At 30.4% G+C, this 25870-nt stretch overlaps 1 protein-coding gene across 6 annotated transcripts in view; it reads right to left on the reverse strand.

Annotated features, from left to right (window-relative positions):
• Positions 1–559: 559 nt before the first annotated feature.
• Positions 560–25870, reverse strand: part of LOC143247366 (uncharacterized) — a 68214-nt gene continuing 42903 nt past the window's right edge. For 4 of the 6 annotated variants that reach the window (XM_076495352.1, XM_076495336.1, XM_076495342.1 and 1 more), the window contains 9 exons: positions 20246–20545; positions 19623–19855; positions 15996–16139; positions 14168–14226; positions 13023–13091; positions 11714–11807; positions 5283–5346; positions 4281–4325; positions 560–2306 (listed from right to left, as the gene is read on the reverse strand). In XM_076495352.1, coding sequence (XP_076351467.1) covers positions 2284–2306; positions 4281–4325; positions 5283–5346; positions 11714–11807; positions 13023–13091; positions 14168–14226; positions 15996–16139; positions 19623–19855; positions 20246–20545 — 1031 coding nt within the window. In that variant the 3' untranslated portion in view covers positions 560–2283. Of the gene's footprint in view, positions 2307–4182; positions 4249–4280; positions 4326–5282; positions 5347–11713; positions 11808–13022; positions 13092–14167; positions 14227–15995; positions 16140–19622; positions 19856–20245; positions 20546–25870 lie in introns of all 6 variants that reach the window. The other 2 variants (XR_013026534.1, XR_013026533.1) reach the window with 1 other exon arrangement.

Below are 25870 nucleotides of genomic sequence, written 5' to 3' on the forward strand. Positions count from 1 at the left end.
CTGACCAAGACAATTTAAAGCACAACATGTGATAAAAAGACTTAAAAGAATTTAAAGTATCAACTGTCACCCATATGCATTTCTAAGTAAAGGTAAATTGAACCCTACTGTGAACACTTCAAAAGGAAAGAAATTGTATTTTAAAATCATATTTTAGTTATGAATATTAACAAGTTGTATGAAAACAATTAAGCAGAAAAAATAATTCAGTAAAACAAATGCAAAAATTTATTAAATTTCAATTAGAAGCTCTGAGATGGAACTAATTTCAAGATAGTAAGTAAGGAATATCTTAAGTGTAAGTCTTTCTTAACATTTAATAGTACTGAAGTCATGTTCTTTGAACTAACTTCAGAAAATGATGTTTTTGAAGTTACTCTATAATTTTAACACTGTAAGAAATATATTCTCTATTACAAAACAAATCATTACTTCATTTACAGTTTTCCCAATATCAACAATATTTATGCTATATAATCAATGTTTTTCAAAATCTTTCTACAATAACTACTTTACATCACATAAAATATTAATTGTTCTATAAAACAACATAATCACATTGTTGTAAAAACAGCTTTTTTATTTTCCTTTCCCACATACTCACATCAAGATCATTTTTCTAATGTACATAAGAAAATCAATTTGTTGCTTTAATCACATTTAGATTATCAACTGTAATATCTTTTATCCAAAAAAATCTGAAATGAAGTCTTTATATGATTGAATTAAACAATATTATTCACTTAAATCGAAAATACAGAATAAAATTAAATATCTACAGAATATTAGCAATTAAAAGATTGGATTAAGTAAATAAAAACTCTCTTTAAAAAAGTTATAATATAAATTTTGGAATTTTTATTGAGAAACAAAATTCATTGTGTAAAGCTATTAAAAATTTAATTTATTATGAAAATACAAATAAAGGCACAGCAGAAACATATACATCTTTGTTTTAAAATATATAAAAATAATTTTAATGTGTTACTGTACAGAAGATATTTTTATGCATAGAATTTATGACAATAATCCTAATTAGTTAATCCTAATTTTTAACTTTAACATGGACATATACATTTCTTTAAAGTCAGCTCATCTAGTTGTGTTACGCACAGAAGAAAGTCTTTTTAAAATGTATTTATAACTCATTTGTTGTAAATATTATTTCATTATGTGGCAAATAATTGTTAGTGAAAATGTTTTACCTCTCTCATATCTTTCTATTAGCTCAAAGTGAACTTGCATTAGATAAGAAAGAACTTAAAGCTCATTTATTGGAAAACAATAAATAAACCAGCACATTTAGTGTTACACTATAGAGTATATCCTATATTATTTGACCTTAGTTTAAGGAATATTTGATTTTCTCACAAAATTAAATTTCTTTGTTTTCCATGTTAGTTAATATCCTTTCCTTCAAGGCAATTCATTCAGCTAAATAATTTTAATAACTAACAAGTAACTGTTTTAATCTCTTAAGAAATGAAGTGATTTTTCAACTTGATGAAATACACACACACACACACACATTATGTAGCACTTAAAAATGTTGGATTGTGGTTCATTATCTCAATTTATAAACAAATAAATGCAAAACAAAAACATTTTAATTTTTGGAATGTAACCTATTAAGTATTATGCACATTAGAAAGCATGAAAAGTTACTTTAGAAAAAAAATCTGTATTAACACGGTGTTCAATAACTATGAATGCTGTAAAATAACCTGTTTAAAAAGCTGTAAATCTATTATGTTCATGTTACTTTGTTTAAAATTAGCACCTTTCCAAATACATAAACTTTAAATTCTTTTAGACTAGAAACATTTGCACTTCCAACCAAAGAAGCATTGTTGAATTATTTAAAATTAAGCAAAAATGATAATTTACAATTAAAGCTGTTTAAAACAAATTTCATTAGACTCTTAATATCGTCAAGTCATCAGTTTATATTATGATGTAGAAACAGTTCTTAACAATGTAAAAATACAGTACTTTGAACTGGAAGCTAAATCATTCTTAAAATACCATGATGACATGATAGGAAGAAACTGTATCCTTTAAAATTGCATTAAATCTTGCTCTTATTACAATTGTCACTTGACAGTTTCATAATAGGATGAAAATTCAATTAATATTTAATGCTTTGCATTCAGTGAATCAGTAGAAATGATGCAGCATCAGCTACATATCTTTATGGCTTACAATCAGATAACAGAATGATGGAAATTCAACTAGTCAGTGAACAGTGAATGTGACAAACTGCATGGATATACTTGCTTGTGATCAGACATGAGGCATTCTGTATCCTAAAAGAAAAAAGAAAAAGCTATTTATAAACAAAACTTGTTACTTTTCAAAATACATGACAAAGATCAAAGCATGGTAGACATTTTGTAGATAAGAATTGGATTTTAAACACCATATCTGATGATAAAATTTAAACAAATACTGTATTTAAACAGCATATTTAATACTTCAATAGAAATGCTATACTTAGTTATATTGTAATATTTGAATATTATTAATAAAGTTTTTACCTTAACATTTTAACATCATATCCAATATTTTGATTAATTAAATTATTTTCTATGGGTTAATAAAACCTTTGAAAGCATTTCAAAGATTTTATTCCTAATAAATATAATTTACTCTAAAAGAAACCTTTTATTAACTTCATAAAGTGCCTTAATAAATTAAACAAAAGCATATGAATATTAGCTGGAAACTAATATGCAACATATATAGTTGTCTAATAAAACTAATTTAAAAAGGTAAACAAGAATGTGTTACTTTCAGAAAAACGTCTTTCTTAATTATTTTATGTTTGATCAATTAAAAGAAAAATCAGTAAAAACTTAAAAAGTATTCTATCAAAACGTGAATGTTGTACAAACAAAGGTGGAATGAGCAGTAAATGCTTTGTTCAGCATAATATTTGTGTAGAAGGTCTTGATGGACTGATCTACAAAAGTAACTCTGATTGAAAAGCCAACATTTCAAATGACTTCCATCGTTTCATCCTCAGGATGTCTTTTGAAAAATAACATCCTTTCCATCTGTGGTACTTTTATGGTTAAGACCTCCAAGATTTTATCCACAAGTGTTAAGTTAAATTAGGCAGTTACTGCTTATTTCTCCTTCACTTGTTCATCATGACTCTTTATAAATCACCTACAAAAGAATAATCATGAATATGCCTTGGGTCATATAACAGATTACATCAATTTTTTATTGCCAGGATTTCTTTCCACACATCAATTAGTTAAAATTGAAGTTTCCTAAACACCAGTCAAGATCTTACATAGAATGTCTAAGGCTTATATTCACCTATTACACACTTTCTCTCAGGAGCAATAAATGAGAATTATAATAATAATAATAAATGCAAGTATTAAATAATTATGACACATGGACAAGAAAAAGATAATATGACCTTAGAATATTAGATGGATTTAGAAGACCTTTATAGAAGTATGTTAAAACTAACCGAAATTAATACAATTGTCAATGTACTAAATGCTTTTAAAATATTTAAATAATGAATCTTTTGTTTATAAAATAGACTAGCCATAAATTATTTCATACAAATATCACCACTGGTATTAAAACCTGGTTTCTAGCAATATAAGTCTCACAGACAATGGGAACAATTTAATGGGAAAAAGCAACATAAAATGTGTACTTTTAAGATCATAGAGCTGTAAAATGTCTTCTATTGTTTGTATTGTAGTTGTTTGGACAAAAGATGTACAGTTGGCCAGAAAACTGCTAAAGTTTAGTGAAACTGCAAGAAGATAAAGAATCTTCCAAATTTGTGAAACAACTAGAACACGTCTTATTGATGATAATATTTTCTAATGCATTAGAACAACTGTGCTACAAGATTAAATTTTCAGCTCTAAAAATCAACCATTTCAATTCATAAGTTATGAAGAATGAATGATTCCCAAATTATACAGACATTAATGAAATAGTATCCAAGTTTATTACAAAATGGAAATAATAAAAATCAAAGACCAAGCTCAAGTCCAAAATATGTATTATTCAAACACAAAGACTTTAAGTATACAGTTTTAAATATACATTCATTCTTATCTTCTGGAACAAAAATAAGTAATATTTCGTACTACAAGTTTCCAGAACATTAATTGTTGAATCTACTTGGAACAAATGGTAACATACCATGAACTTTGTTGTGTTTCAAATCTCATCTTCATTTATAACCTAAATATAGCTATCTTGCTTCATCTGTGAAATAAAAAATAATACGGAGAAATTACCTGACAAGCACAAACTCTCACTGTTACAACCACTAGTGTAATTTTCTGTAAAAAGAAACCAATTTAACACAGTTAGAAGCTAAATAGTGCAGACATTTATAATGTGTACCTTAGATAGTAAAGTATTTATGAAAGTGTTTGTACATGAAGAAAAGATTAATTTACATCTGCAAATGGTTCAAACCGTTTAATAATCATGTCAAGAATATGTGCTTTGCCACCCTCAAATGCTTCTTTGATTCACAAGGGCAACAAACTAACTAAAGTTTCTTTTGGCTTGATAAACATATCATATTGTATGTTAATAAGCCATTCAATATGTAAAATTATCCCAATTCATTCACTTTTTAAGCTCCATTCTACAGGGTGTTCGGAAAGTCACTGTTCAGTTTTGTGATCATATACATATATAAGTGCACAGTGACTTTTCGAACACCCTGTAGTACTTTAGTTTATCAGAATTTGAAAACTTGTATATGCACAAAAAAATAGAAATTTATTAAATTAAAATCAATACAATTTATATATGATATGAAAAGCCATATTACTTATAACCATTAACCATCATAAAATTTAGAAAAATAGCATTCATAGTGGGTCTGTGGAAAAAAACTTAGTGATTTAAGAATTTCTCTGAGAAGCAGAGACAATGGGTTCAGTACTTTTGGTTAATTTGAAACCAAGCTTATTAACAGACCATCAGTTTAAGATGTTTTCTTCCCCTTGAACATTTACCCTAAGCTTTGTTTTCATGACCAAACAAAAACATGCTTTTTTAAACCATAAAAGACCCCACACTAAAGTATATTAATTCATCACCACCTAATAGATGGGTTCAGTTTAACTGTAAAACATATGATGCTGAAATATACTTGCATGTTATTATTTTGAACCAGCAAAATAAATGACAATATTTTAAATGTCCACGGTTATTCATTCTCTTACAAACATAAGAACTTTAATGATTTATTCTAACTTATGTACAATTCTGAATGCTCCTACCTTCAGAATTTTCAAAGCAATCTAATGTCTCTTCCAAACTCTTTAGTGGAGAGTCATTTAATGGCTGAAATAAAAAAAAAAAAATTAAAGTTTTCAATATCATTTGCTAAACCATTATCACATAAAACACAACATAATGTTTTGAGGTAAAATGAGACCTATTTGTCCATCTTGGCTGTTCCACACTCTAAAGTAACTTAGAAAAAAACATCTTAAAACCAGACTTTATTCTAATAGGGTGGTTGGCCTTTGGAATGAGTTACCTTCAGATTTTGTAGAAACAGTAAATTTAGGAAAAGCTAGAATGATAATGAAATTGTCTTAGCTGAAGATGACTCCTACCCTTCCAAAATTTATACTTGTGTCCCACAGTCCTACTATTCTCACTGTTAAATATGAAAAAAGATGATGCATCATGACTACTAATGTTGTTTACAATTTTAAACACCTCAATTAGACACCCCCTAACTCTTCTTTTTTCAAAAGAAAACAATTTGAGATATTTCAGCTTCTCCTTATGTGAAAATCCCAGGCACAATTGTAGTAACCCTTCTCTGAACTCTTTCCAACAAATCAATGTTTTTCCTAAGGTAAGGAGTTCAATACTGAAAACAATATTCCAAATATGGTCTGACCAGGAACATGTGCAAAGAAATTATAACCTCTTTAAACTTATATTCAATATTTCTGTATATACAGCCTAAAATTCTATTTGCCCTACCAATAGCAACACCATACTATTTGGATGGCTTTAGAGACCAACTGAGTATTACACCAAGAACCTTTTCTTACATGACACTGTTAAGATTAATCCCATACAAATTATATTTATAATTCAAATTATGACAACCAAAATGCATTACTTTGGATTTATTATAATTAAAACCCATCTGCCATTTATTTGTCAAACCCAGTACAACTTACATTGTGGTGGTTGTACAAAAATAGCATTAAATATATTTAACTTTATTCTGGCATTACAAATTAATCACAACAGTTTATCTCTGCATATTAGATTTATTTTTTTAAAACATTACTACAACTATTGCAATAACATCAATGTATCATTGACGTGAAGCACTAACTAGACAGAGTCAGGCAACAATGAGGGAGATCAGTTATTTGTTTAAATTATAACATATTATCATTTCTAGATTTCAAAGAAGATGAATGTTTAATGAAATGGTCTTCATGCACAATGGAGCTTCACCCCATATTGCTGAAACATGCTAGTTATATTGAGCATTGTTAACATGTCTGAATTTATTGGTTATTACCCTCTGGTATTAATTAGTTTTGAAATTGAAGTAATCTTTCCCACTGTCTCATTAGTTCATATGCCAAATATTATAGCTCTCTGATGATTAGTGTTTGATTTATGGAAGTTATAATAAACCATCTATAGGCCTTATTTAACAATTAAAGACATACAAGTTATCATCACTTCTACAAAATATTACCATCTAACCCTGTAATACTCAATTTTTTTTTTTTAACTTTTACACATATCCCTTGAATAATTAGCATTCAAACACCAACAACTACCAATATAAAGGCTGGGTTAAAAAAAAAAAAAAAGAGAGAGAGACAAAATGATAAATAATACAAGCCTGCAATACTACTATAGTCTTGAAATTTTTACATGTCCTATAGTAATTCCTGTACATTGAATCTGAAAACAATACCCATTTTTCTCTACCATGTACAGATTTTTCACAAAATGTCATATGTACTTTTACATAAGTGAATAATTTTCATTGAAACTGGGTGACATTTCATTATGCTTAAAATGTTTACGACTACTGGTTATAGATTTATCTAGACCAACTGCGATGCACGAGTCTTACTGATCATTCTAAAACTCAAACATAATAAAAAATGTTCATTGTGGAAGATGAAATAATAATTTGATCTAAGTAAAGTTTTTCTTCTTGAACTGTGAAAAAGCCTAACATGATAAAAAATGAATAATATTTTCAAAATCTGCACAGCTGAATTATGAAGTTTAAATTCACAGGCCTATGTAATTTATTATCTACAAACAAAACAGGATGTGAATAAAAATTAAATAAAACTTGGAAATAAAAATATTTTCTCAGAATTACTAATAGCATCTCCTAAGTGAAAGTAGGGAGAAGCATATAATATTACGTCGATCACACTAAACTTACTACATCCAGAGCTGATGAGACTTGGACTCTTCAAGCTAGCTGAGAAATGACATGAAATAGCAGTGGTGAAAGAGTTATTTATATAAACAAACTGATTTATAACAGCTCTTATGGTGTGAACTGGATTAAGTTGGTGAATTTTGACATTTTTCTATATTAAAAATGTATTTCCAATAATACTGATGATACTTACAGCTATTACATGACTGCCAGGGTTTCTTCTTTGCCCATTGGTCTGATTTTTCTCACTTGCTCCAGTCTTTTATACCCTATTTAAATGCCCTTGGCAATATATGTCTCATGATACTCTCCACTTATGTCAAAGCACCTGCTATTGTAGTATTGTAAATAAGTGCCTTTTTTAAATAATTTTATCACTTTTTTGAGGCTGACACCATCCCACTTGCTAACACTAACTCTTAGTGGGGAGGAAGGGTGGGAGTGTATCAAAGGAGGCAAATATTATTGGAAACACATTTTCAATTTAGGAAAATGTTAACTTCCAAAACATACTTACCATCTGCTGACACTTATAACTAGAATCCCATACTGAGAAGGTAGAGGAGCCAGTGAAGGCATTATCCATAAAGAAAGTGTCTACACAAATCATGGGTGTACAAAGATAAGAGTGGTACCTAAGAACTGTACTACATACAGAACAGGTATACTCTTCACCCTGACGTAGTTCAAATATGAAGGATGGGAGTATACATGAGTTATCATCACTATAAGCCAGCCCAAACCAGAAAGCAATGGTTCTACTACTTGGCATTGGAATAAAGGGGTCTTGGTCACTATATCCCACACTAATGATTAGGGACCACAAGATTGCATACAAACATACATATATGTACACTACTGTTTGAATCCCAACCTGTAGCCAGTAGGAGAGCAATACATTCCAAGCCACTGGAATCACAGAAAGAAAGTGAAAAACTCTGAAGTGGACAAACCTTCTCCTCCACATGAAGAAGCATGAAAAACAATATCTGAGAATTATATATACCACACTAAATCAAAAAAATAGAACTCATCTGTCTGGAATTATGAACATTCATCCTCACTTCCCAACTGAGTGGGTTAGGAACATTCCACTTGCCTCTGGAACTATGAGTAGGACATGGAGCAATTGTGCTTTACCAAGTACCCAGGATGGGACCACTCTGCATTCATAATAATGAAAAGATAGTGGACCCCTTCCATGAACAATATACCGAACTGACATTGATTAAAAAGAAGGGCCTTGCACACCTCAACCAGATAACCAAGCATCAAATTTGAACTGGTATTACAAAAGGCTTCCATTTAGACTGGTGCTACTCCTACCAATATCCAGGGACCTGGGTAGGAGGGTTATCAAGTTTGCCCTCTTCACAGAGAGAGGAATAATTCACTATAATACTCTAGAGGAAAAGTTTCTGTCCACCACCCCAATGACTGGAAACTAGATGTGGTAAGGAGTCCCTAGTTCTACTAGTAGAATCTGGGAGTTAGTACACATTAGGGAGTCCTAATATGGTATTAGGGAACATTCATGTACAAGTCTGCACAATGACCTCCAGCAGGCAATTTGACCAGGCAGTAAAAGACGTAGAAGAGATAAATCTAAACAGATGCGACTCATAGAAGATACATCGTATTTACAGAGCTCCAAGAATAAAAAGAGTTGTCTAGTATTCCTAAAGTTATAAGTACAGGCAAAAAAATCTTCAAGACCTTAATTGAACGTGATTAAACTCTAAATCTAATTGGATATGGAGAGAAGTGAGCAGATGAATTAGAGAAAAGGACTATATGCAGAATGTTGAGTAAGAAGAACTGGTTTGAAGATGTAGAGAGAATGAGAAAGTTGTCTATGGACAAACAGTGCAAATCACTCCAACTGGTGATACCTGTAGATCAGCAACAATGAAAATATAAACCTGCAAGTAAATGGGATGCATGGCATATAAGAGCTATGTTAGAAGCATGTGTAAAGAAAGAATATATAACCTTAATCTACCTAGTAGGTAACTGGAATGGTCATTGATATATCATAGATATACAATAATCACTGAGGCTACTGGTGATCTGCCTTAGCAGTGAAAACCTTGGATGTAGACAGTATCTATCCTGAATACCAATATACTGAGGGGCTGATGTCAGGGATTGGAACTAATGAATAGGAATGGAATTATGATCACCTGTAGAAACCAATGAAATTCAAGACTCCAACAACTAAATGTCAACTGAAGTGAGTGTGTTTTGGAATGTAATTTTTCATAAATTTTATTCATATCAAAACACATCAGAATTATGATTTCTTTGTTTGTTTTAGAGCAAAGCCAAATTGGGCTATCTGCTTTTTCCACCACATGGAAATCACCAAATTTCAAAGACACAAGTTTACAGACTTAAAGTATTCCACTGGAGGAACAGACAAATATACATACACACACAAACAGATATATCAGTTTATAAAACAAATCAACTACCGTTATACCGTTATAATGTCATGACTACTAAGAACCAAACATACCATGACGTAATAAACATTATCAAGGATTGAATTAATGATGTCATAAATATGATGAGATAAAGATACTCTTACAACCACATAATAATGACATCATGATCTCTGTTGGATATGCATGACTGTTTCCATTTATCTTCAATGTAAGAGTTATTATTTGGATAGTTAATACAGTCCATGTGTTAAATTTAGTTATTTTTACACACAATAGTTTATCATATACTTAGTGTAGTTCAACTATTTTCAATTGATGATTATTATATTATTGAATCACGTCACTAGAACAATCTAAGTAAGTATTATTGCATCATAATATCTTACAATGTGTGGAAAGTTCAAGGCATCTGTCAAGCTATAAACATGTGTTCAGAATGTATTACATATAGTTAGATAGAATCAAACTGTGCAATTGTGAATATAGCCATAACAAGAATGCAGTGACAATATTTAAATTTAAAATTATCACAGATAGTATTGTAATAAGAGTACAGAAGAAATAATTTGTCTTCTCAATTGTACTCTGAAGTAATTGAACTCACTTGTGTGGACTTTGAAGAAAAAGAAATAATTAATTAGAGCTCTAGATACAACTGTAATAACCAACAGCATAGCAAACACTTAGTAATATATATTTGACTTATTTTAATATATTATTTTTATAACAAGTGGACAGTATGCTGTTTGTTTATTGCAAACAAGTCACAGACACCTACTGTAAAGAATCTGGCCCATACATGAAAAAGCACAACAATGATGATGAAGTATTAATGCTACAACAACCTTAAGATATCACAAATATCATAAAATACTAAACTCATGAATATTGTTTGATGAGGCCTATGATTCCTGGATTGTTTAAAGGTTCATTATTTATGCCCTGTTCCTATAAAAAGGTACTCTGCACTATAGGGTGGTGGTGTTCCATAAGTGTAATGGTCAAAATCCCACTCTTCAACCACACAAGTGTAGCTTATAAGTTGGAGATGGATGCTGATGACTAGCTATCTTCCCTCTAGTCTATAAGTTGTATATATTAGATAGAGTAGTGTACAAATAACTGTTGCATAGCTTTGCATAATATAAACAATCACTGAATGATAAGTATATGATTACCATGAAGTAATAATATCATCTATATTATGACATTAAATACCACAAATATTATGAATAATTATTTAAAGGCAACCATGAAGCAATGATCACAACATTACCATGATGAAATGAGCATATAAGCACTGCCTGGTAAATTCCATGGCTATTATGAGTAATTATTTTATGACAACCATGAAGTAATAATCTTACAACCACTGCCATGTAGTGATACCATGGCTATCATGAGTTAACAGTGATGAACAGCATGAGGTGCTGATTCATGACTATCAGGAGAAAGTGATCCAGAAATATATAAATAATGTTTGGTTCTTTTCCTAGGTATATCACATACATGTATTATATATGCATGCATGAATGAATTTCTTTAGCCCTTCAATATTTGACTTCCTGGTTTTTGCTTTTGTTTTACCTACTATCATGTCTTGAAGACTCTTTAAGGCTTTATTTAACAACTTTAACATGTATGCCCTAATAAATATTATATAAAAGAGCTAGTTTACATTTGGAAGATGTAATAAATATTCATTTATCAAATAATTTGTTTTAACACTAATACAATTATATTAGCTTACAGAAACTTCTTACAGAACCAAAGTTGAACAACATACAAATAAATCCAAAACAATTTTTTTTACCTCTGTAATTTTATGAGAAGTAGCAGTTTTATTTTTCTTCATACAACTACTGTCAAGAATGGACAGCAGTTTTTGAAGTTCTAAGAGAAGAGATCTGAAAAAAACAAACAAAACAAACACACACTAAAACTAACACATTAATACTATAATAATGAGTTATACAAAACAAAGCAAATAAAATATTTTTGAAACTTCATTTTACTTTACAGTGGCACAAAGGAAAATACTTAAATTCCTGGAATCCTGTTAACTTTAAACAAAAACATTATGATATGGTTCTCTGCCTTTTTTTTAAATTTGTAAATATAAAATTCAAAAATCCAAATCATACTCAGTATATCTAAAGTTATTTCGACATTAAATGTGTTTGATGTAAAGTACAATACTGTAGAAAGGATTATCTACACTGTGTCTGCCAAAGGGTGAAAACTCATTTCAGTATTATAAGATCAAGTTTGTTGCAAAGCAAACAGATGAGGAAACTATATTAGGCTACATTTCCATGTGTCTATATAATATTTTACAAATATCTTGTGTAAAACATGCTTAAAATAATTATTTATATCTTGCAATGAAATAACTATTTTAATATTTTATATGTATGTCTGCCTTTGGTGTTTATATTTAAATTTATGTAGCAAAACAGTCTTAAAATAGATGAACATATTAAATTGCATAGCAAAATTTTAGTTTAAATATATCAAAATCAGCTTTTAAAACTACTGGAATTGTCTCTGGCATCCCAAGTTAAAAAACATAAATATTACTGGTATTCAAATCACAGTAAAATTTTAAACTAGTACAATGTGCATACTGTGATACAAAAGAGAGATGTATTATAACACTGGTTTTTCCTGATACCTGCAAATTTTATTTTAAATTTTTTGTTTCCGAAGCATGCAGCATTATTGTCACTAGACTCATAAAACTATTTATAGATTTTCTGTAAATTTCTATTGCAGTGTTTTTGCTATAAACTTGAAATAGAACAATAAACATTGATAAGAAAGTGGCATCATGCTGAAAATACATTACACAATATACAAAATAATTAATATATTACTATTAATAATGCTCTCCTTGGTTGATGGTAAAGACTATTACACAATATATAATAGTATAGTGACACGAAAAGGAAGTAAACCATTTGATGTTATTTGAATTGTATTTTATGGCATTTTCTTTCATTTAAGAAATAGTTTATAGTTCATTTTTATGAATCATACTTTATCACATATACAAATATATTTTACTTTACGTAGTATTAAGTATACAAATCATCATCTTTTTCACCTTGGCACATACTTACTTATTCATATTCTCTAAAGATTCAACTTTCTTTTTGAAGTCATTGTTTTCATTTGTTAATATCTCCACACTAGGCAAAAAATAAAAATAACAATCCTTTCTATTGTTTTTAGGAAAATAATTCTTTAATTATAAAAATATTCAATCTTCAACTAGCATGATTCATTGATTAAAACTATATGGTTATTTCAGTCAACAATACATAGCATAATAAGAAAGTTGTTCTAAATAGAATTGTTATCACATCTAATAATTAAAAAAAATTATATTTCGTCTGTTTCTATGTAAATGCTTGAACTATCAAGTCAAGGTACAAATTAATTTACTGGGAATTTCAAATCACAACTGTGTAAGAAATATTACTTGAGGTCTATATAAAAAAATCATTTTTTTATATACATTTGTTAGATCTATTTGTTAGTTCTCTTGTCTTTAAGTGTACAATCTTACAACACAGAATTTTATTATAAGTAAGATTTTTGCTGCAATAATCCAGCCCAGTTAATGCATTCTGGTATTGATGAAAGGCTTCTTGGACAACAAATTATGGTAGACAAAAAAATAAACCTGAAATACTATATTAAAACACCTCTAATTAGAAATCTATACTGAAATAATTAAGAGAAATGCACAAAAAAACTTATGATAATTTCAATTTTTTTATCTTTTACTTTAGTTGCTTGGCTTGTATTTGAACCTAAAACTTTTTTAAACCACATTTAATACACTATACCAACTGAACTAAGGGATTAACCTACTAACACTTGCTATAAGGCATTTTCTTTAAAAAATGAAAATAACACAAAGCATTAGTATAAAAATCCTTACAAATGAAAATAAACAAATCAATCCAAAAAATATGTAATCATTATTCAGAGAAACGTTAAATCAATTTTATTCTTTTTGAATGTAATTAATTACTAAAAACAATTAATAACCTCTTCATAACATAAACAGTGTTAAACATGTTTATTAAAATTTTTCTTTTCCAAATAGATAAAGGTGTGTTTTTCTTTTCTTATAGCAAAGCCACATCAGGCTATCTGCTCTGTCCACCACATAGATAAAGGAAAGATGTTTTAATGTTAGAATACATACATACGGGTTGCTTTAAAGGTAAATGTTGTAATAAATGTAAAAACTTACTTTTTTTCTAATGTATCTACATATTCCTTCCTTTTTCTTCTACTTTCTTGTGCTGAAATCTGTAAATAATATGTTTTAAATAAATGTTTCCAAAACATTTTTACCATCTACAATGTATAAACAACTTCACTTCATTATTGCTAATCTAGATTAATAGCTGTGCAAATTCTTTTCTGTTATTTGCAGCCTTACCATTAGGTAATATAACTTATGATCCAAATAATGTGCGAAAGTCTACTTTCCTCACCTCATGATTAGAGATAACATATTATTTAAAATTCTATCTTGAAAAACAACAAAAGCTAGAACTGAAAATATGATGTGTGAATAGTTTCAAAGGATTATTCTTTAATCTCCAAGTATTAAAAATGAATATATATTGTCACATTTTGTAGGACATACACTGTATACTCCTCAGAAACATTTTATATACAATATTGCTGAAACTTCATTATAAACTTGACACTCTAGCCATATGTATATCAAATATTGGTTTGCGATATTTTATACAGTGTTACTTTAACTTCAGATCTGAAAAACTTTAAAACTTTCAATAGTTGCATAATGAATAAGCTATAAGAGATTAAATAACTATCTTCACTGGAAAAATTCAAATTAAGTAGCTTGTACACAAAACGAATTTGTTCCAGTTCATTGTTACACAAGTTGTTTCTTTTTCATATATACACAGTTTGGGTTATATATTAACACAAAGCTACAGAAGACCTACTTGCACTAGCTCTCACTCATTTTGATCTTACTGGCTAGAGGGAAAAATATGAATCTTGGATTCTGAAATTCATACACATACATGCCAATAGGTCACATCCTGCCTCTTTCAACAGGGAAAGAAAGAATTTAGTTTTATTTTTTCTCCTTAAAAAGACTTACAAATTATACAGATCAAATATTTTATTGGTCTATTTTCAGTCATTTCAAATTAATTAAAAAAAACAATAGCTTGAAGTTTTTTTTATTTCTCTGATAAGAACATATTTGTTGCCAACATTAAGATGCTGGAAACTTAAGACATTGTTCATACAATGAAGCTATTCATTGATTAATATTTTCTTCATTGCTTATTAATGAAAGCATGTTTTAAAAGGAAAAAAAAATAAAGAAATTTCCATTCATTAAAATATGAATGCTGTCAATATCATTCACAGTCTTACAATTTTACCTTCTGGGTGATATAACATATTTGAACAAGTCTTTATTATAACATGAGTAGCAGACCATGATCACCAAACCAAACTTGACAGTAGTGACAGACATAAAACTTAATTCCTTGAAAAATATTTATCTCTATACTGGTACCAGCTTCTCCTTCATCAGTAAAAAAATATTTACTTTATGTTTATTTTTGGACTTTAGAAATCTAATAAATAGTTGATCACAGACTTATTAGGGGCAGGAGGAGATTTTGTCTGTTAGTGAAAAACTACACAGAAGACTCCTATACTCCATCTACCACACATAATAGAACCACAGATTTTAGTGTTGTAAGTCCATAAGCTTATTATTGACCAACCAGAGCATAGGGGTGAGGGAGGAAAAGGAAATTAGTAATAAAATATTACATATTCCCATCACAAACCTAAAATTCTTATGCACATATGCTCTTGCTAAATTTTTAGGTAAATTGATTATATGAAGAATTCAAGTGTAAATTACTCATGTCTTTAAAACAAGCTAAAGCTTTTAAAAATAGCATATTATATAAACATTTATCATGAGTATCTTCTAAACTTGTATACCTGTTTCTATAATATATGAACAAGCATTTACAAAAAAGTAATAAGTGAATATGTAAAAGTGGTAATGTTACCTTATTCTTAATTTTCCTTCGAACTTTCTTCAGTGACCTTTCTTCTGCTTTTGTTAGAGGAAGTCGTTGAGGAATAGTATAGCCCTCTGCCAGCAGAGTGCGTTTTTCTTCCTCTGTGAGTACTAATTCTCCTGTTGCACCTTTCTAAAATTTATGATACATTTTACATTATTTGATTTCTGTGCATTTTACTTATTACATAATGTATAAAAGTTCTCTTTGTATGGACGATTTGAACTATAGCTATTTGTATATAAATCAATAATATACCAGATAGTTTTATACCTTTTTCGTAACAGTTTTTCTGAGGATGATCTTCACAGTAGGGATGTTTAATAAACTACAATAAATATATTCAAAGTTAATCAGAATGATTTATACTAAAGTAATGCAAAGCCATAGTGGTTAAAAGCAAAGAAGTGTAGAAATATCAGCATTATTAAAATGTGATGGTTGTTTGTACAAGAAAGAATAATTGATGACAAATACAATAAAAAGCTGTATGTACAGTTGGCTTTGGTTCATCAATTGGAATCTCACCCTTACAGGGTTCCACTCTGACATTTATCAGTCGATAACTCATGTTATTAATAATGTCCACCGCATTCAAAGTAACTGATATGACTAGTCAGATGTCTTTATAACCCAAACAAATTAATTCATTACAAATATGCTCAAATTAACAAGATTTCATTATATAAATAACACGTGAGAATTATTCAAACTCTAACAAAATAGCAAATCAATATTATGACCATATAAATAAATAGCATCACAGAGTTATGGAAAACCTTAATCACATAAACAATCTTTTCACTATCATTTTTATGACAACACAGAAACACCATCATCACAATGATGACAATAATCTGACCTAAACGAACAATTTTTCTACAAAATAATAATGCTAAACAATGATGTAATGCATATAAAAGCCTGTTGTACAATATTGAAACAGCTTTGAAATCTTTACATATGATCACAGTCAGGGGTGTAGATCCTGGGGGGGGATGGATGGGATACATCCCCCCTTCATTTTAGGTGGGGTTATGGTGCATACAATCATCCCTCTGTACAGTTTGGTCTGTTGAATATTTTATTGCTTCACAGTTTGTAGGCCTGTGTTTGTTCTTGTGATTCTCATGTTCTTACCAATCGAATTACATTATTAGGCCTAGATGTAGGCTTTTTCAGTAGTCGAAATGTACATCTTTAATATAGGCGTGCTTCTAAGCTTTTCGATCTAAGCGATAGTTCGTAAGTATCAGTTAGTAGGCCTAAGTATACATGCAAGTATCGTGGCAACAAGATTACTCTAACTGCATGTTTACAGCTCTCAGGTTCATGTAATCAGATATTACCAATTTTAAAATTGAACAGTCCACGTAAGTGGTTGCAAAAATCATCCCCCCCCCCAATCGGGTGTAAAAAAAATCTACTCCCCTGATCACAGTATAACAGAGTAAATTCTTTTTTCCACTTGTATCTTCCTGAATATAATCATATTTATGTACAAAAATAATTTAATGTACTAATAACAAAATCTATAAACCTATATCAGAATAAACTAAAAAATAAGCATTATAATGAAAAAAAGTTTGAAAACAAATGTTCGTATTAAATGTTTCAAATTATTTTTCTCACTGATTAAAGTTTGTAGCAGTAGTAAATTATTGCAAGGAAACAGATGAAACAGTAACTGAAGAATAACTAGAATCATAAAACAGTACCTTTCATTAAATAACAAAGTACTTTTGATGAACAGCCTTACTTTAATAAAACCTCAATGAAAGTGGTTTATGACTCACTTTGAAGAAATATCAATATCCTGTATTTCAATTGTATCAACTTAATTGTTAGAAAATAATTATGTTATGCTAATCATATTTAAACACACTCTTGACCTAAATATTTAATATTTTGTTTGTTCATAACTTCTGCTTAACTCTGTAACAATTTTATTGTTTCACGTTTTTTTTTAAAGAATTTGCATTATACTTGTACCAGTTTTTAAACAATGATGTCAGTCTTCTTAGAATATTATTACATTTTCCTGTTTGCATTTTTTATACATTTATTTTCAAATGTTTAATGATTAAAAATGTGAACTAATTATTACAATAATATCTGTATGCTGGATAGTTATCCTGAAGTACACTATGTTTTGTAAAGCTTTACAAAAGTGTATGCATAGATTTATATACACACACACACACAAATAACACTTATAAAGAAAATTAGAGATAGGTGGATAGAATAAAAAAGGATGGTTTGTAAGCAAAGCTAAGTTAGTGTCTTATGAGAAAATGGCAAACAATGGTTGAATATCACTAACATGATAAAGAAATTTGATGACATTTAAACTGGCAATAGCTTTCTTTTGTTTTTCTTATAGCAAAGCCACATTGGGCTATCTGCTCAGCCCACCGAGGGGAATCGAACCCCTGATTTTAAGCATTGTAAATCTGGAGACATACCGCTGAACTAGCGGGGGGCTTTATATCATGTCTCAGCAATAGGTTTCTATCATATATATATATAATATTTAGACTTAAATGTCCAGCAGAATGAAATGGATTCATTCCAACTCTTAAACCATGCTTCCAGATTTGCATCAATACCTTAATACTTCCAACAGGAATAGAATTCACAAACAAAACAAAAACAAATACTCTGAATACATTTTGGAAAATACGACCTATATGACAGGATCAAATGATTAACAATACAACTGTGTTACAAATTCTTTAAAAAGACCAATATTTGAGGAAAAGTCATTCATTGAATTGTTTTACCTTTCCTAATTATCTGTTCATGCTCTGACTACAATAATCTTGAATTAAATATAAAACCTTTGATATGGATGCTTCACAATCCATCTGGAAGGTTAGGTTTTGTTTTATTTTTTATTGTAAGTTTATTATCCATAAACCTAAATATTCAGGCACATTTTGTTCTGAAGTAACCCAATGATACGAAAGACTAAGTAGCATTTCAACTACATTTTGCAGCCTAGCTGTGTTACAGTTAGTTGTTTTTATTTGTATATAGACATATATATGACCAACTTTCAGATGGTACAACTTAATGTCTCATATATTTGCCTGCTTTCAATAGCACTTAAACAACACTTCTCAGGTTCACTGTATTAGGAGAACATTTAAATATCAAATTAGCTGGCCTGATGGATTGTGGAACCTCATCAGTATGGCATACAGCATTTAAAGCTTATTTTACATGCACTACATATACATGCACAATACACATAATTTATCACATCATACATAACTGTTCAGTTTGTATGCAGCACTGATAAGTCATTTGTAAACTATTATTTCATTTTACTGTTTGTGATTTAAAGGGTAAGATAATTTATTGTAATTATAAGAAATTACGTGATACTTTCTGAAAATGATTATACATTAAAATGACAATATTAGTCTTAACTGGTAACAAAATTTACATTATATGGCAGCTCCTGAAGATAAAATTAAGGCTAGTTTCTCTTTGTACATTACTGTATGTAAAAAAAACAAGTCCATTTGTTTTTGTTGTAGGACGTAAAACTATTCAACAATGTATCTACACAGTTTCTTTTATAAGAATCAACTTTAATAAAATGCTTACCGGTTGGTTACTTAAAAGTGATGAATAATTTGACCCTCTGGGATTTGAAGTTGGGGGTTTAACATGTCTTGATAATGACGAAAAGACTTTCCTACTAGCTGTGGAATAATTTAGTGAACTGCTGACGATCACTGCTGGTGGAGAAGATGGAGTACTTAAAGGATGAAATGGGGATAAACTTCCATCAGTATCACTGTTAGTACTTGATGGGGGAGTTGGAGGAAGAGAAAATCCTGGTGAATAAAGAAATACGACATTAGTAAACAGGTTGAGTTATCAGAAAAATAAATTGGATTTAAAATTGGCCACTAAACTACTGAAAAAAAATTAAACATGGGAAAGCTCTACTTCTTGGTTTATTACTATAATAATTTCTAAGTGGCTCAAATCTTTAGTAGAAGAAAGTATTTTTCATTGTTTACAGTAATAGGTAAAAATGCCTTTATTATACATAGTGCATGTATGCATAATTAGGAGATAAAACATGTGTATCTATATTTTATCGTGAATTTACGAATCAGGAAAAAAAAGAGTCCGTCTCAAGCTTTTACAAGTAAATACCAAAATTCTACCGCAGTTCTTACTGTTTCTATAATTAGAAACTCATAGCTATCTTAACTCACCAGCATTCTCCGGTTTAATGTTGATATTAGGCATAAGCAAACGACGACGTTTGGCGCCTTTAGTATCACTCTCAGAACTTAGGACTGTGGCAAGCATAACAGTAGACTTTACGAGCAAATTCCGCTCTGCAGAACCATTCGATTGAGACTTATTGTCCAACGATGTGCGTGGAAGTAACTCGGTGGATGGACTTGGAGGAGAAGACAAAGGTTCTTGTTTCACAACGTTAAACACAGAGAATTCTGCTTCTCCAGTTGCAGGTGTCAGCGGTATTGTTGGGAAACACTCAGCGACCATGTCTAAGAAGATGAAAAATAAAAAAAATATAATCGGAATCAGTAGATATATATACCAAATCATCAGCCAGTGTTATGAGTCTATTTACAAAGCATGGAATCTACGAAAGAGAGCCTCAAAGCTTTCAACTGATTACTTATAATATAACTAGGTCTCCATAGATGCCAGTTACTAGTAGTAACAAAATATGTAGCAACTACATAATTTTAATTTTCATATGTTTAAACAACTGCTAAACAGATTTCCTAAAGTTACAAATATATACGAATAAACAAATCTTCAGAAAACAAGGGGGAAATTATTATGCTGAAGAGAAAAGTTAGGTATTAGAGAATTCAGTGGTTATTGGAGGACTGTAGTCATTATCAAGGAACTGAAAAACGAAACACGAAACCACCAAGAAACTAACAAACGACCTTAAAGTTTTCTTCAAGGCTCACTATAGTTTTTTTTTTTTTAGAAACTTAAAAAGGTTAAACATTAAAACATTTTGATCACTTAATATCTTTACATGTGTGAATACAAAGTATAAAAAGTCGGGTAATTGTGTGAAAGCAAAGTGGACAATACAATGCTTTTGATCTATCCTGAAAATTGTTTCTTTAATATTCAAATTCCTGATTTGCAGATTTCGCATATTGTTTACTACCAAATACGTGAATGGCTTTTGCCTGTCATAACACTGATAAAGAAGGAGTGAATCACGCATTATCCATGTTAAATACGTAGGAAATCCCAATCATAATTAATTAGATTAATTACAATACTGACGGTACTTTTTATTATACTTTTTGTGACTCGGATGTTAGTAAAGGCCCTGTAACTATCCAGTTAACGAATCCGCAAGCAATTTGTTACAGAAATATTTTAGAAACATATGATGGAGTGTGCTGGGTTCTAAACCTCATCGGTAATAAAGCCTGGTGTTGAAAGTTTGTTTGTTGGTTTATTTTAGTGCATAGCTACACAATGAGCTACATGCACTTTATCCACAACGGGGAATCGAGCCTTGGATTTTAGTGTTGTAAGTCCGTAAACTTTCAACTGACGAAAAGCGTTAAGAATAGATAACATAATCGTTTACCTTCGACACCAAACACTCAGTGGCTCCAGTATGAGTAGTGGCGCGACCATAATTTCTGCCTAGGGCGCTAGTTAAGCTATAGCCGGCCCTGTCGGTAATTCTAGGGTTGAATTCTAAAATACAAAGGCGTGCCTACCTTCGCTGTATTTTTTCTCTTACATTTCAAATATCCGAGTTCAAGTTATTAGTAAAGACTGCTGCCTGCGGGGTTTGAATAATGTGCCTAATACAAATGTATGTTTCATTGTTGTTTTTATTTACTTGTTTTGAACGGATATAATTTCACTGTAAGTAGTTAAATGGTTCAATCTGAGAGTATTAAATACTTACTGTTTTACGTTAATTTAGACTGCGCAGCTCATACGAGGTTATTTACGTGTTTTGTTTATTAAATTATTCGCAAACCAGAGTGTTTGTAATCAAGATGCACGTACTCAAAGAGAAGTTTCTAGAAAGGTACCAAATGTCTCTATATCCTAAACCTGTGTTATATGGTTGGCTGACTTTAATTTAAAAACTTATTATACTAGACCATGGTGTCTGTAGGAACGCTCTACCACAAGTCATCGCAGGTTGACAAACCTGCACTATACTTCCACTTCACTTGATTTGAATGAAACAAAACTGTTTGGAATGTTGATATCCAAAACGGAACGTCTGATATCATTACTTCTTATCAGGTCTTTTGTTTGTTATTAAGCACAAAGCTACACAATAATGTGCCTACCAAAGGTATCCAAACCCAGACTTTAGCGCCATAAATATTCAGATTTATCGCTGTGTCAATGCCGAGATTCTGATTAAAAAACAATTTCTTCAGAAATACTACAGTTAACTTCCAAAATGTTCGAGGATCTTGCTTTGTTACGAGTTAAACCATTGGTACTACAAGTCTAAATGCAAACAGTGTTCAAACCAACCATTTTGTGTTACTAAAGAACAGCTGTTACCAGCCGACTTATTAGCTCTGCTGAGAACTGACTATAGGGAATTTCAGGTTAATACAAATTTGAAATTCAAAGAAAAGACCAATTTTTATATTCAAAATCGGTCCCAACACTGTAAAATAACTTTTCCCAGATGAATTCAGTTTCCGTCTTTTCATGCACTGTCTTTTAGGAAGCTTCCAGTTAACGTAATGTTAAAAATCACATTAAGACTAAAAGCTAACCTTTCAAAACCAAATCAGACTGCAGAAGAACTATTTATCATCAATATAATATCTCAGAGAATTTATTGCTATAGAAATCTGATACTTTCATTTTAAGACTAAACTTGAGAAATAGGTTATTTAAAAGACTAATTAAAAAAAAAAAACGAGGGTTTCGAAAATTGTTTTCTTCATCAGGAACACGAAAGGGCCTTGTTAGAAACTGTTCTTATTTAATATTAGAATGTTTCATTCACTCCAAATAAATTCTCCGCAAGAAAAGTGGCAGTAATAATACCACATTCATTACAAAATTGTTTTTTAGTCCTATCACTATAACAAACACTCAAAACGAACCCAATCAAATACTAAGAAGAAACTACTGTCATGCAACACCGATTTAGGTAGCCATGAATCACATTCCTGGAACGTATTTGATTCTAAAGACAAAGCTCTTTTGTTTTGTGTGTTTCAGAATTTCGCGCAAAGCTACATAGAAACTATCTATGTATAGCTGTCACTAATTTTCAACTGATGGACTACAGAATAAGGCAGCCAGTCAATAACACCCACCGCCAACTCTCGGGCTACTCTTGTTTGAACGAATAGTAGGATTGGACTGTCACTCTTATAGTATATCTGCGATTATAAAGAGCGGAGCGCAAATCTATGGAATTGGATTCGAGCCGTGAATTCTCCGATATACAGTCCCAACACACTAACTAGTACACCACGCCAAACTTTTTGAAACGTGTCGTTTTCGTAAAACATATTTGAACTAAAACAGCACTAGCACTAACTGAATGTGTAAAGAATAACTAGTTAATTTTAACTGGAATTAGCCTGTTTATAGATTTTAATCACAATTTTCTCGCCACCAGATAAAGGTAAGATAAAAAAAAAACGTAATATGTCTAAAGAATTAAAAAAATGCAGAAACATTTTTTATAAACCCAAATACAAAATGTAAGCAAAACTATAACTATTGTTTATATATTGCTTTGTTTTTAAATTAAAACCTACCTTGATATTACGTTTACAGTGTTTCCCAGAGGTATAAAGTTACTTAGTCGTCTTAACTTTTATTTCGTGTAAATTAATCCAATAAAACTTCACGTTCTCTGTACAGCAGTGAAGTAAAGGAACAACGCCGAGATACTAAAATATCAATAGTTCGGTTTTCAACTACACTAATTTAGTCTATAATATGGAAAGTAGTGAGTGCAGTTGATAATATTTCTTAAGACTATAGGTTTTGCAATTCGACTTCACTCTTAAAATTGTAATATGTTTTTATCCACGCAGCAAAGATCACATGCTCGTGGAACACGAGAAGGAAATATTTTTACCTTGTTACTCCCACTTCAAAAAATGTTACTATTCTATGGTGGTCAATATCAATGTATTAAAAACATCCCATGTTGTTTGGGTAATAATGGGAACAGTCTGTAGTGAACACAACAAATTACCCCAGCTCGTCGTGATTTTAGTTAAAAACATGTTTCTTCAGTGTCAATTTTTTACTTCAATAGGATTAGCAGCTTCAGTTAAAAACACGTTTCTTCAGTGTCATTTTTTTTCCTTTAATAGCATATTTTTTACGTAGACATTGCAGCTTAATAGATAACAACAATGAGAACGTAAACATTTATATTAAGCACAAAAATACGAGAAAGTAATACTATAAATAGCTTCGTTATGAGTTTACCTACTGGGTAAGTTTATGTTATTACAAGACTTTTACATTAAGTAATACTTGTATTTAAAACTGGTACCACGTTTAGATCACTGATCTCAAGTACACAAGTTTTAACCGTAAAGAATAATTTAATATTTAAAACAACATTCAACAATCTAACGATGCATTTAAATTCTAGAACCGATAGTGCTCACTCGTATCAAATAATCTGTTAGCTATTCACGCTTGGTTAGCCTCTCACATCTGACATTTTACCGATAAAAATATTTAATGTCCTAACAGAAATACTAACATCCGTAGTTAATTCAATGAAGTTGAACGGTTTGTAATGTTCGAAATCTACAAATGTTCCTGGTCAAATTCTGTAGGTTTCCGATTTATTAGCGTTAATCACAATTATAGCTGCCGAGATATATAGTACACTCACTGTAGCTAATAAATAATAATACTCTTCTTCTATTACTGGGCATGGCATGGCCAGATGGTTAGGGTGCTCGACTCGTAATCTGAAGGTCGCAGGATCGAATCCCCGTCGCACCAAACATGTTCAACACTTTTAACTGTGGGGGCGTTATAATGTTCGGTCAATCCCACTATCCATTGGTAAAAGAGCAACCCGAAAGTTGGCAGTGGATGGTGATGACAAGTTGCCTTTTATCTAGTCTTACACTGCTAAATTAGGGACGGCTAGCGCAGATATCCCTCGTGTAGCTTTGCGCGAAATTCAAAAATAAACAAACAAAAACCAAACTTCTATTACCGTCTCTAGGCTTTTATATGAATCGCGCGATTTTCTCGAAGAGTTAAAGTTCAAAAACAAATATTGTTGATTCTTACTCTCAAGAATCTTCTACAAATTTCGAGAACAGGCTAAACAGTCAAGAATATATGTCACATGTGAAAAAGAAAACTACACTGAAACAAGCGTCGGTACTAAAATAAATGTATAAGGTTAAATCCATTACAATGTGCATTTGTGACCACTACCAGTTCTACAATTTTCATACATTGTGGATTGTTGAATGTTGATTTATATATTAAATAGTTCTTTATGGTTGTATACTTGAAAGTGATCGCACCAGTGATCAAAACGTCGATAAAAGCTGTAAGTTGTAATAAGATAACTTTTTATATATATAGACTACTAAAAATAATAATGAATAAAACGACATATATGTATATACTCATTACAAATATGACGCCATAGAAAGTAAAAAGTGCTGAAGTTTACCAGAAACTACAGATTCTAGACAAGTTTACTATGCAAGTTTTGCCAATTTTTTATCATCTTTATCATAAATACTGTTTACACTCTACAGCTCTTAAAGAAAAACCTCAAATCGTCAACTTTCTACTGAAAATTTTCTCTAGATTTCAACAATAGTTCCAGAACA

This window comes from Tachypleus tridentatus, chromosome 1, assembly GCF_004210375.1.
Source record: "Tachypleus tridentatus isolate NWPU-2018 chromosome 1, ASM421037v1, whole genome shotgun sequence".
In the NCBI taxonomy this organism is placed as follows: domain Eukaryota; kingdom Metazoa; phylum Arthropoda; class Merostomata; order Xiphosura; family Limulidae; genus Tachypleus; species Tachypleus tridentatus.